At 33.0% G+C, this 14,369-nt stretch overlaps 1 protein-coding gene and 1 non-coding gene across 9 annotated transcripts in view; both read right to left on the reverse strand.

Annotated features, from left to right (window-relative positions):
• Nucleotides 1-1,148: 1,148 nt before the first annotated feature.
• Nucleotides 1,149-14,369, reverse strand: part of LOC149080092 (transcription factor 12-like) — a 165,408-nt gene continuing 152,187 nt past the window's right edge. For all 8 annotated transcript variants that reach the window (XM_089239081.1, XM_089239080.1, XM_089239083.1 and 5 more), the window contains 4 exons: nt 13,549-13,694; nt 8,126-8,271; nt 6,646-6,788; nt 1,149-5,867 (listed from right to left, as the gene is read on the reverse strand). In XM_089239081.1, coding sequence (XP_089095207.1) covers nt 6,702-6,788; nt 8,126-8,271; nt 13,549-13,694 — 379 coding nt within the window. In that variant the 3' untranslated portion in view covers nt 1,149-5,867; nt 6,646-6,701. The remainder of the gene's footprint in view (nt 5,868-6,645; nt 6,789-8,125; nt 8,272-13,548; nt 13,695-14,369) is intronic.
• Nucleotides 11,082-11,153, reverse strand: TRNAA-GGC (transfer RNA alanine (anticodon GGC)). Its single transcript has one exon. It is a non-coding gene; the product is annotated as a tRNA-Ala (tRNA).

The raw sequence follows: 14,369 nt of genomic DNA on the forward strand, positions 1-14,369 counted from the left end.
CATTTCGTATTTTTATTACACATTGTACAATAATTTAAAATTTTTGTACAAAGCTGATTTCCACTATTTACGACTTTAGCTATTTTAACTTTAAAATCTAATAAGGTTTGTATTATAAAAGTTGTAAGTTATCCAAGGTAGGTCTGGTCCACGTTAGCTTGAATAATCTGAGCTCCTACTATACAGTAGACTCTTGATAATCTGGCCATGCAGTAGTCTGGCATGTCTATGTGGGTTTTCTTCAAGCATAAAAGAGGAAAACGTGTCACAACATGTCTTTACGTAGAAGTTTACATCATTTTAAATAGGCTTTTTCAACTGACTTCCAGTAATCTGGCGATTTTGCTAATCCAGCACACCATGGTCTAACATGTGAAGGATTAGAGAGAAAGAGTCTAATGTACTTAAAAATAACGACATATATTAAAAAAAATTAAGTCAAATTCAAGTAAAAGTTTTGAATTTGATTTGACCTTTTCTGTGGCAACTACAAGATATCTTGCCTAACTTAGTGCTTTGCATTTCAACATTCCAGAGAAACCCTATTATCAGCAATGATGAGCACGGATTGTGTTGCTTTTTTTTAACAAGCATGCTTTCCACCCTCCAAACTGATTGATCACCAGCCAGTGGGTGGAACCAGCTTTTGTTGTTATTTTGATAATACAAGAAAATATACCTTTTTTTCTTTCCCTTTAGGATAGTACAGGTATATACATACAGTATAAATGATAGGAAAAGAGTATTTCTCTTCCTTGGTTTATTGTTCTGGGAGTTGGAAAAAGTGTTCTTGAAAAAGATGTGGCATTTTGCAGAGGGTTTAGGAATTTCTAGTGAGCCATTTATATTGTGGACCATAATAACTACTGAACGGGTTAATGTAAAATTTTTCATTAATATATTTTTAGATTACAGTAATCAAATATATTATGCAAAAATTATATCATATATTAAGCCTGTCTTGATGATTAAACATTCTCTAAAATAACATGGTAATAATTGTTTCTGCTAAGAGTAACATAACTGAATTAATATTGTATTTTTTTGGTCATGTATTTGAATATTTTTATGACAAGCATGCAAATAGGATTTGAAAAAACAAACAAGATTACTTTCAGGTACTAGATAACAGAGAACAAAAACACTCATAAAAATGGCACCATTTATTTTTCAATGACTCCACAGGAGAGACAGGTTGAGTGCAACAGATTTTTAGAGTTAACAACATGCACCACCCGTCAAACAGTTGGTGGTACAAGAAGAAATATTTCCTTACAAGAGGCTATTTCCACCACCCAGCATTGCTTCAAAGAACAGGAGCACTACAACAAAAACATTCTGTACATAATGCCTAGACAGAAGCCCACTTAAAGACGAACACAGCTTCTGGCCTAGATGACAATGATGATTGTATAAAAATATCATGATCATTGCAGACAAATATTTCAAATGGAGGATATTGTCCTCTCTTAAGTTTGCAACCATTTTTACATCAGATCGTTTTTTACACGTAAAAAAAAAGAAAAAAAAATTAATTTTTCTTTATAGCTAGTGTTCAGTATGAATGTTTATAAGTTCAATGACATTTTTACTAGAGTCAAGTGAAAAATTAAGAAAGCAGTAGAAATTCAATTCACTTGAAAGCAACTGCAAAACCGATTTTTCTATATACATGTTTACATGTACAGAATTATCTTTAATACTTTCTGCAGAGAACACTAACTTTTTGTTTTTAAAAATTACTATACACATCTGGAAGCATATTTTGGAGAACAAAACAGCCCTGAATATACAGCCTGGCAATGAATACTTTTGAAAGATTCCATAATATATACTTTGAAACTTGTGCATACAGGAAGGAAAAAAAAAGGAAAACAACAAAATTATGATGGCTCAGACCATAGAATTAAATAGCATGTCAAATTAAATTTCGAAGAAAAAAAGGCAAAGTATGGTTTAATACTGTTTTACAAAATTTATATGCATATTCAAACTTAATAGAATCTTAATAAAGATTTGAAATTGAAAAAAAAAATTGTATGGAGAAAAAGAAAAGCTTACAAACTGCACCTAGAAATTGAAAATTTCACAACACAAACAGAAAACGTTAATGATTTCTGATATCATGAAAAAGGTTTGTGAAGAAAAACTAATATTTTATAATGTTGCAGAAATGATCATTGTAACATCTTAAGCAAACAAAAAGCATAATGCTATGCTGGTACAGAAAGCATAGCCTTTATTCAGTCAACTGTTCAATCCCTTTTTCAGTATAAGTGGAGCATTTTCAATTATCAAAATTGAAGAGGGAAGACTTATTTAGTCATTAAGCACACTTTGAAATTGATATATTTTTTAAAAACAATAATTAAAAGTTCTCTATAACCACTTTACAATTCATTTTATGAATGAATAAAAAAATATCTGCAAATACGATAAAAATCATGATATTTTAAAAATCTAATTACATGAACACAAAGTGAGACATTTCATGATGATATTCACAATTATAATCAAGAAGGCTTTGACTCAATGATATCTTCCTTCTGTGACATTCAATACCTTTCAAGTCACGTAAAAAGTTATTCATTCATAACGTGTTTATTAATTTGTTTGCTGATTATTAAAAAAAGAAATGCACTAACATAGAGAAACATGCATACACAGTTTTCATATCATCCTCTCTTAGCATAAAATACAAGAAATATTTTCAGTGCTTTTTCCTCCCTCAAAAAATAAGCACTATTCTCAGTCTGTAGTAACAGCCATACATGGTAGAAAATAAATGAAATACCATACTGTGAAAGAAGCAAAATAAAAAAGATATGATTTTTATTTCATTTCACTGCATAAAACTTGATCATTCAGAAATATACACTAAATGTTTTTTTGTTTGTCCCATTATTTCATTTAATATTCTTTGAGCATCAATAGCTGGGCCTAGAGAATGAGCATATAACTTATGATTTATCAATAAATAAAATATACATACATGCAATGAAACCTTTTTGAGAGGTCACTAACTGATAGGCCAAATGCTTTCTGGTTTGGAATTTTTCCTTACACATTAATTACTCTCTATCAAGGGACCACCTTTTCAAATGGCCAGTTTTCAGAAGAAAGGAAGGTGGCTGTCTTAGAGAAGTTTTACTGTGTATATATCTGCTGCGTAAAAAATATACTCTCTTAACAATGGCTCAATAAACTTCAGAGCTATTACTACATTTCAGAATTTTTATGACAACAAAAGAGCAGTATTAGTGGTTATGATGGAAAGTAAAAATAACCAGTAATGAATGTTCCTGGATAGAATAAAAAATAGTTTGAAAAAGATTACAAGCCAAGATGGTTTACATATTGCACTGTGAAAAATAATCAGACACTTTTTATAAATGTAAATATATCAAGACCGCATCAAGAGCATTAAGGGACATCGAGAAAAGTGATTTTTAAACAGTGTTTACATGTGATTGCAGGTCTTGTGCATATCCTGGAATCAACTTCCATAGATATCATTTAAAAAAGAATGGATGAAGTTACTAGCATGTAACCTTTAATTGGAAGGCTACAGAATGATCAAGTGCAGTGAAGAGAATCACTTGGACAGCATTAGCCTTGGCTTTAGAGGTGTTCCAAGCCACAAGAACTATCCAGTGATGCATTCACAGAGGACTCTATTAAATAGTATGGCAGATCAGCCATGTTCAAGTCCTATATCATTCAGAAATAACACTATAAAGGAACTACAATAATGTTTAGATATGTTTCATTGACAAAAGAAATTGGGAAAAGTATTTATTATTAATTGTACTTCAAATTTCACCAAACAGATGGGTATGACCTGTGTCTGGACTTTTTACTTTTGACTTCATTGTCCTAAAGCCCTATGATAATTTTAGCCTTTTTCGATTGGAAAAGACCAAATCATTTCACTTTTGACTGTGGACAGGTACCTAAGTTAGAGATTATGACATTTCCTATAATTTGGCAGAACTTTGGAAAAGGCGTTGCTTTTTCAGCACATTTGCTCTAAACCATACTCAAAAGTCTGTTGAGACCTGATATCAAAAGCAAAATATACAAAAAAAAAAAAAAAAAAAAAAAAAAAAAAAAATATCAGTTCCTATCTCAACTGAACACGCATGGGATGAGCCATGACAAATTTGCTTCCAACTCATCACACCCTCCAATAAGAGCTTTCTGACAGATACTGTTATCAAAATATGGCAATAAACTCTTGCAGATGTACGAAAGAATTTTTTTTAAAACATGGTCAAGAAAGTGCAGGAAGTCATTCAGCCATAAAAGTGGCCCAATTATGCATCAAATTTTTTGAAATTACATTCTTCTTTCAATCTGTATCAGGTTATTTTTTGCAATATCAGCAAAATATTTTTACAGAACAAATAAAAAAAAAAAAATTCAATGTCACTTGACCTTCATTGTAGATGAGCAGTGAAATCTGTATTAAAAACAATGTAAAAGACTGAAATAATATTTCATTTTATAAAGGTGTACATCGAAGGAATAATCATGATTATGCACAATAATCGATGATTATCAATGGGACTATCTATGGATTCCATTCAACACAGGTTTCTATCTAAGACAGGTTTCATTGTAAATAAAATAAGAATATAATAATTGTTGGCCCTTTTTTTAACCAATATTATATTAATAAATTAGAAAAAAAACCATTTAATTTTGTTTGTTTGTTTTTAATTTCTATATTTTATGTATATTGAATAAATGTGAATTTGCATGTAGCAAAAGCTAAAAGAAAAATATGTACATATATATCAGTAACAAACAAGAACATTTAAACTATAAATTTTAATAGAGGAAAAAAGCAAATGGATAAAAATAAGTTTGAATAATATGCTCCACGGGAATGTCTTTGAAACAGTGCAGTAAAAATGGAAGATTCTTTTCTTTTTATCACAATAGATAGTCATGATAGATAGCAAACTCAAAATAAGAATTTACATAAACTTATTGTAATCACTTTTTATTTTTAAGATAAATGAATTTTTGGACAATACAATTAAAATTAACACAAAACTATTTATTGTAAAATTTTGTTAACTCCATTTTAATGTTATATTTGAAGTCTTTTAAAACAAAATACGTATATTAAAATAGAAATTCATCATAAGATTATTAAAGGTATTTGCTTATTGGAAATCTAATACTCATGAATTAATCACACCCCAATCTTATTTCATTTCTATAAAATCGATTGATAAGCTCAAAAATAAACAAGAGCATGCTGCATTAACAAAATTTACTGAGAACAAGATAGTGCCACATAAAATGTACAAATGCAAACATAACAGTCACTTCACACACAAGACAAACAAATAAAATTAAAAAAATAAACAAAAATGCAGAAAATTCAGCATTTCATCATTTTATACATGGAACAAAGTTTTGGCAACTAAGCATTGTAATCTCTGTTTGGTTTTGTTGTACTAAGGTACAGAGATGATTATAATAGTATTTTTCATTCATTATAAAGCTTGAATTCATAAAACCATATTTGCATAAAAAGATTTAAAAAAAATGCTCAGTGAATACAGATTTAATTTACAAAGAAACTAAATGCTTTTCATTTACACTGAAAGAAATGCAAAGCAAACAGTATTGAACAGTCCTTTTTTTCTCATTACTATGTGATTGCAACATTGCTGTAAATCTAGGGCAGTAATTTCTGGTAGGTGCAACACACTGTTCACAGATTTGGAAAATACATTCCAAAGCTAGCGATGCAGCAAAGTTCTGCCACAAATGTGTGCGTGAATGCTCTTACAATACCGAGAAATGACTGGACCACTTCAAAAGGACAATCCATGTTGGGGAAACAGACCCTGGAAAGAAAAACAATTCAGAGCCTTTAATACATAAAAATGCAATGAAACTTTTAAAATCTAGGAAGAGCAGCTAAACTGTCATTTCCTAAGAACAAATAAATGTTGTAATCAAAATTCTATTGGAGAATAAGCTTATTGCATTTGTGAGTATAAGAATCTCTAACATGTTAGAACAAGATTAATACCGATGTTCAAAAAAAGAAATAATGAGCGTGTTGCACCCTGGCAGATTTATCAAAATTGTATCCATCGTCATTATTAGTTATATCTCTTTCAGTTGGTATTATTGGTAAAGATATTGATGTGCATAAATGCCTAGAGCCAAAAGGCTCACTAACTCTTGGAAACTATTTTTTGACATATGTCAATGGATTATATATCTCAACATATCAGACAATGCTTAAAGGTATAACATTCGAAGTGTCTTTGAGCCAACCAAAAAAATCAGTTGCACTCAGTTAAAATATGCCAGAGACACTATGATGTCTGCTAGTGTTTACAAGATTCTGTATTTTTGCAAACCTTTTAGCAATGAAAAACAATAGAATAAAAATGTTTCATGAAAGATAAAACATATTATCATTTGGGTCTGAGTGAATAGTGAGCAAGAGGAGATCACACACAAAGAGAGGACCCATATCTTAATTTCTGAGACACTGCAGTTCAGTGTAAGCATTTTCTTAGATCATATTTGTTATGTTAACATTATTTTATATGATTTCAACACTATTTATAATCTCTGATTAAGCATTAAAAAAAAAAAAAACCAACTTACCCTGCACATGAAAATGAACATCTCCGTTATATATATATATATATATAACATAGTTTTTAAGAAAGGAGAGGTGGATCGATATCATGGCCGTCAGCAAATGTAGTTGTGCATTGGCTAGATAATGACATTGGCACCAGTATTCCCTGTGCATGGATAATAATGAATAGTTTATTATGACATTAAAAGAAGCACAAAAATCACATATTTATATTAAATTTAGCAAAAAACTACCACATAATTTCCTGCATATATTCCTCACCAACATAAAATAAACATCTGTAAGTTACACGACTTTGGGAAAAAATTTCATTGTATAATCTGCATGTGAAAATTTCATTCCCAATAATGAAATCTTGAAGAATTGAAAGGGATTGTGTTGTCACCTTTTGAAGAGAAAAATTTTGATTTCCCTACTTGCATCTATACAAACCTTAGAAATTTATTTTTCAAGAATATTTCTTTTTATTCTAACATCTCAGAAAAAAAATGCAGGTAATAAGCAGTGGTATATAATTTACACTGAGAGATGATGTTTTTTATCCCCTTTACATACAGGCTTTTGACAGAAAATTTGACAATGCGCAGTTGAATTGTTCTTCAGTGTTATTATTGTTAACATATAGAAAATGAAAGAAAAAAGATGAGAACAGGTTTTCCATTCTTTCTCTCTTCCAGCCACCTTTTACCTATGTAATACTTTTTTTTTCATTCATCACACTGTAATGAAGGATAAAAGAAAAGATAATGCTGAGGTAAAAGAAAAAAAAAATTTTTGTTTGCATGGCTAATTAAGTCTTGAGAGAAATGCGAGAGAGTGTGAATGTATTTCTTCAATACACACAGGGACAAGATATAAGTTAAGGGGGGTTAATGTATAATCCAACATTTGAAAATTTCAAACACTGCCATAGTATACCATGACTGAATAAAAAAAAAAAAAAAAAACATCAAGAATATTACAGTTTAAGACAATTCATTTGTAATCAATTTGAAAAAAATACATACTGCTGGGTTGTGTGTGTGTGTGTGTGGGGGGGGGGGGAAAGGAGAGAGTGAGGGAAAATAATACTTGACAAATACACAATTGTGATAAAACTACGTTATACTGAATTAAACTTCCACTATAAAGAAAACATTTTTGTCTCAAACACACTTTGACTTCAACCCTTTATTTATATTGGTAGGGGAATTTTGAAATTTTGTGATTATTTCCTCACAATTGATTACTATCACTGAGTAAATTTTTTTTTTTTAATTATTACTTTGAAAAATTTGGGTGTCAGTTAACAGAGTTGTGGGTGAATGAGTGTGGGATAAGCAAGGTTCTAATGAGACTACAAGGTTCTGCAAGACCACTTTAAAGCCCTGATAAATAAAAGCAAACAATAACAAAGGTTTAAATTTCATTACGATTGAAAAATATATTAACAAAAAAATTTTTTAACACACATAATTTATTTTTAACTCCAAATTCCCATACCGGTATAGAATTAGCCAATCGCTGATGCGTTATAGAGTCAATGGATTGAGGGTGAGGAATAGCATGCATCCCCAACTTTGGTCCTTCCTCATTCTTTTCTTCTTCTCTTCTCTTCAAACAAGCTGCCTTTGGATTTAAATTCCTTTCTGAAAAAGTAATGTAAAACTGATTTAGAGAAATATGTAAATGGGGGGGGGGGGGAAAGAAAGAATCAATTAGATAGATTAATCAATTAGATATGAACACAACTTTTTTCTAATGCGAAAGTCTTACATAAGACTCTTCCAGTTCATCCAAACACAGGTATAAATCATCATCATATAGTGCAGGGGTTCTCTAACACTGTGCACCAGACAAAGGTTTAACAGAAATATTCTTTATTAAACAGCTCTGGGGAGCCGGTGGAGCTTGCAGATAAGCGTTGAATGGGGGAAAGGGGCGCCACGGGTGGAAAAAGTTTGAGAACCCTGATATAGTGCCATCTCCTAGATGGAGATTAGCTACTATATATCGTCAACATGTATAGATAGCAGCAGCTAATTTGGTGTGAGGAGGATATTATACCATTGAGTAAACTAACTCAATGTAAGAAATAAACACTTGAGACATTAATATCTCACAGCACAGCGAGCAAATTGTTTCACAGACCTAGTATGTTTCATAAAAATGTAATATTCAATTATCTACAACAGGGGTGGCCAACCTGTGGCACACCAAGGCATCAGGAGTAGCATGTGGACATTTTTCAAAAATTAAAGAAATTCTATTTCATTTTTCAATCAATGAAATTCTCTCCAACTTTCAAACAATCTTTTTTTGTGAATGATGGTCTTGAAGGCTGCCAAACCTATATTTAGTATGGTAGCCATTCTTAAAATAATGATTATGGGATGACTTTTCATTTGATGGGTTTCTGTTTAGTTTGTCATCTTTGGGCATAGTTGCTGGACATCTCATCTGTACCAGATTTAGGATTGTCAGCAAGTGGGGGCATGCATTGTATAATAGAAGTACATTGTATATCTAAGAATTCTTAGAGGAAGAGAGGAAGGGGCAAAGCTCTCTTACAAATTTTATAGGGGGGGGGGGCAAGCACAGTGAGTTCTCGGGGGTTCCTGTGTTTACCCCGGCTACCAATATACGTATATATATAATCTGCATTGCGATAATTGAATTTATGACCCAAAAATAAAAATGTAGAACTTAACAGATGGTCAAACTGAACATTTTTATGAAGAGGGCAGCTGAACAAATATTTGCAGGAACGGAGAGAAAGCTACTGTCCCATATAACAGGGCGTATGGTCTGCATATTAAAATTCATAGAGTGGAATGCGTATAAAAAATAACCTTGATTGTGACATGCCATGGAAAAAGGTTAACCACCCCTGTTCTATAAGAACATATACAACAGGGAGTAGTTCTTCAAACAGAATATGTGGAATAGGTTAGATTTTGTAATAGTAAAATCAATCATATTTGACATGTTCAGAATGAAATACAGGGTGTTCATAAACTCTTCAGGAAAAATTGGAGGGTTGTAAAACCCATCAAGACAAACAATATTCACAATGAAGCTTATGGTCACAATCCACTTAGAGCAGTGGTTATCAAACTTTTGTCACCCATGGCTCCCTTGCCCAATTCATGGCTCATTGGCAGCTCCGCAGAATAGTTTGGTTGATATTTTTCCACATAAAAAACATACCTAAGAGCACAAATCAATATCTCTAGCTTGCAGTGACATCCCTGACAAAGGCTGGTGACACCCCATAAGAGCTGCAAAGCACACTTTGAGAAACACTGTTTTAAAATGCCAGAAAAGCATTACGTAAATGGTCTATGTTGAAGTTTCAAGAGTGAAAAAAGATATACACTCGGATCTCGTTATAACAAATACATTACAGCAAAAATCTCATTGTAACGAAAACTTTTCCAATCCTTCAAATCAATTTACATAGCAATAATGTATTGTGCGATTCCGGTATAACGAAATTAAAAATTTGTTATAACGAACTCGAAAGCAAGTGTCTGAAAAACAAAAGTCACTCTCCATCTACTCTTTCAACGTTTCTGAAAGAAATCTGATGAAATTGAAACAGCAAATTCAAACAGTAGTTATAGGATCTCTTAGGAAACAGACCTAACTTTCGAATTTACAAGATGTGGATGCAGCTATCTTTGCCTGGTTTCAGGACATTCATTCCCGAAATGTGCCAGTTATCGGCACACTCATAGGAGAAATGGTTTTGGAATTTGCACATGCTTTTGTATGTGAAAACTTTCAAGAAAGTGTCGGCTGGCTGAATCATTTCAAAGAACGGTATATGGTGTGGTAGCAAATCAGATTTACGGGAAGCAAATTCAGTTGATATGGAAAATGTGAATAAATGGAAAGCTGGTGAAATAGTGAAAGTGATATGATCCTTCTGATGTATTCAACACAGACAAAGCCAGAATATTTTTCCAACTGTTACCTAACAAAACTGACATTTAAAAAAGACAAGTGCATTGTTGGCAAAAACTCCAAGCAACCTTTAATTGACATCACTCAAAAAGTCATTTGTAATGGGTAGAAGAAAGAAAATTTAATCACAACAGAATTCTGTGAAACACTGAATAAAGCTGATGGAAGGGCATCCACCGATTGACAGCCTTTGTGGGAACAAATCGCAAAAGAAACATCTATTCCGAATGGACGCTGAATGATTTCTTTTCTGTGATGATGAGGTCTTCACTTCGGAACCATTAACAGACAATGATATTGTTTGTATGATACAGGAAAAGAATGAACAATCGCTTGCACACAGCAGTGATGAAGAAGAGCTTTCACTAGTCTGCTTTGATACCTACAGCATCTGAAACCTTAGTTAGTTTGGAACTCCAAAACGATACAAGATTCATTGAAAGACTGGTTATTTGTGGAGATGAAGATTACAAGGAAGAAAATTCATCACTGCCCCCACGGGGACTCGAACCCCGGTCTCTCGCTTGCCGGACGAGTGCTCTACCATCTAAGCTATGGAAGCAGATAGAATATTTCAACCTTGGAGCGATATTTATCAGATCAAGAGAACCTTCCGGACCATTTGTTTGAGCATGTGTATACTTTAGAGGAATTTGTTGTTTCCTCGGCTTCCACAATACTTGTGAAAAAAAAAATTATGGATTACTTGCCTCTAAAATGTTAATTAAGTAAAAATTATGCAAAAAAAACTTCAATGCTTAATTGATTTGAGTTGCTTTGTGTTATTTTTAAAATTCAACTTCATACTTTTTATTATCTAGAATGTAAATAAGTATTTTTTCCAGCAGTTGATTATCTAACATACTTTCATATAGAATTTCATATTTTTAAAATAAATCACTTAGAAAAAAATTATCTTGCTAGCTTGATTCCATGGCTTTATGAACTCGTTATCACCTTTCCATTAATCAGAAGGGTTTTTCAAGCATGATTTGTTCACCTGTTTGAAAATGACTAAACTACAAATTCTGGTGAAATAAGCACTGGTAACGAAATGACGTTAGGCATAACAGAAGTGGAGTGAAATACAGTAATACTTTGGTTTTTGTTGACTTCGGTTACTGCAGGTTTTGATTTTCGTCAATATTTTCCATGAAAAATTTGTCTCAGTTTTTGCCAGTTGCCTCTGATATTGCCGGCATGCCCACGTGACCTTGCTGCTGATTTTCATTCTCCTGCTCAGTGTGGCGTTATTTCTCATTGTGCGAGCATCAGCCCCCCCCCCCCGCCCGCATGTCTAGATGAACAATTTCATGGGACCAAAGAAAGTTTCCAGAGCCAGCAGCAGCCCTTCAAAGAAGGGCAGGAACACAATCGAGTTGAAGGAGGAAATCATTGGAAAATACAAGAGCGCCAATAAGATTGCTGAAATCAGCCGCATGTATGGGTAGTCGCCATTCATTCTATTGCGGCAAAAAAGGAAGAAATAAAGGAGGCTAATGTAGTGAAAGGAGTGAATGTGCTAACGAAACAGACATCACAAATAAATGAAGATGCTGAACAGTTATTAATTTAGATCAACCAAAAACCGATGGTGAATCTGTTTTGGAGGCCATCATATGTGAAAAAGAAAGACTGTTGTGTGCCGATCTCATTAAGAAAATGCCTGGGATGAATGCTAGTGTACCTAGTGATTTTATGGCCAGCAGAGTCTGGTTCGAAAATTTTGAGGCGCACTAGCACACATAGTATTACTAGGCACGTCAAAGGTGTGAGTTAAGACAGACTGGGGAAAAAAATTTGTGTCAGATTTAAAAAATTACGTAGAGAGGCTGAAGGATTCATCCCCAACGAGTCTTCAAATGTGATGAAACTGGCCTCCTTTGGAAGAAAAAGCCACAAAGGACGTTCATTACACAAGAGGAAAAGGCGCTGCCAGGACATAAGCCTATGGAAGTGCCTAGAATGAATTAATTGGATTTACATTGGTTCATATAAAAATAATTGACTTGGTTTTTGTCAGTCTCAGATTTTGCTGATTGTTTTTGGATGGATTATCGACAGAAACTGAGGTATCGCTCTGTAATCATTTCTGACAAATAGAGCATGGTGTAAAAAAAAAGCCAATCGCACCCATTTCTAACAAGTTGTATCAAAATAAAGCTGCTCCCGAATAAGTTTATATAAAGAAATTCTATATCTCAGTTTACAGAGCATACTTTCGAATAAATCTAATAACTCCATCAATTTAGGACAATCATAAAAGGTAGTAAAATGCAGAGGGCGAAGAAGTAGAAATACAATCTCTGTTGAAAGTATTACTCTTGAATTTGCCAGCCTGTGAAGAAGGGGTAATGTCAAGGAAAAACTACTGACCAATGTCCCCATTAATTTTTATTTCACATATGAGGAACTGTTTTTTCTGTGCACAGTATGGAAATAGGCAATATACAGCACCAATGGTGTATTCAATTATTTGGCTTTTGCAGCCATATTACTGGGAACATGGATTATGACAGCAAAAAAAAATCTGAATAACTTCAATAATGTTATAAGGGGTTTCCATTTTTGTTCACTGCATCATTTTATAAGCCTCAAAGAAGCTATTAAGTGTTTTAGATGTCAAAAAAAAGGATTGTAAAGACAATTTTTTTTTTCAGCAAAAACTTACAATCTCTCATATACTGGCAAAAGAAGTTCTGGCATTTAACTTACCACTGCCTAAATGAGGAAAAGTGTAACAAAGACAAACGAAACTGGTCTAATAACCCCAACAGAGTTTTTTATACTGCTGCTTTGCTCTGTTATAGATGTATGTATAAATCTTCATGGCATCATCCCAATAAAAAAATTTTAGGGCATGTTTAGGGCAATTTTAGGCAAGTTTGAGGGCATGCAACAAGGAAAATCAGCCTGTGTATATACACACGAATTATATTTAAAAATATATATATTACCTCTAACTTGTTGCTCTAGACTTGTAATAACATCAACAGCTTGATGCAATATATTCAATTTTGTCTGCGCTTTATCAGCTTTGAGATGAACCATGCACATTCGACCAAGTTCCTTAAAAGCTTCATTAATGTCTCTGACACGTATTCTGTAAATAATCACAAAATAAATATTTGAAGAACTTGTTCAAAGATAGCTATATAGTTCAAAGATTTATATAATTCTGAGTTGGACATTATATATTATATATATATGTTAACTGCCAAAGCCTGAAGTGTGGCCAATTCATGAATTGGCCGCAAGAGTTTTGGCAGAAGTCTGAATTGTAGAAATGATTCAGGCTTTGGCTGGCTATTTCGCGAAGAGGCCAGAGATCCCTGGCCAAAGCTTGATGCGCTGATGTAAGACGGCCTGGTAGGAGCCAAATCCATTTTTTTAAATTGCTAACGCGTGATACATGTCTCATATAGCAGCTTTATTGGATTAGTTCCATGTGACGAGAGAGAGAAAAGTGAAATTCGGGGGGGGGGGGGGGAACTGCAAAAATAATAATAAGAGTCTTCTCTGCCAAATTTTGAAAAAAAAAAAAAAAAAAGAGATTATTGCATCGTGACTGAGGTTTGATGGGTTGCCATAACTAGCATGGACATAATTATAACAAAAAATACAGTAAGGTGACGATGATCCCTAATCATGTCTTTTGTTATCAGCCAGGGATAACTGGCAACTTAGCAAACTGTCTGGGTTCATATTTAACGAAAATGGAGAATTTGCAAAAGTGGCCAATTGCAGGCTTTGGCGCAGTAACATATATATATATATA

This window comes from Pholcus phalangioides, unplaced genomic scaffold (genome assembly GCF_987345545.1).
Source record: "Pholcus phalangioides strain wild (caught in Gottingen) unplaced genomic scaffold, Ppha-v1.0 ptg000011l_1, whole genome shotgun sequence".
Classification (NCBI taxonomy): domain Eukaryota; kingdom Metazoa; phylum Arthropoda; class Arachnida; order Araneae; family Pholcidae; genus Pholcus; species Pholcus phalangioides.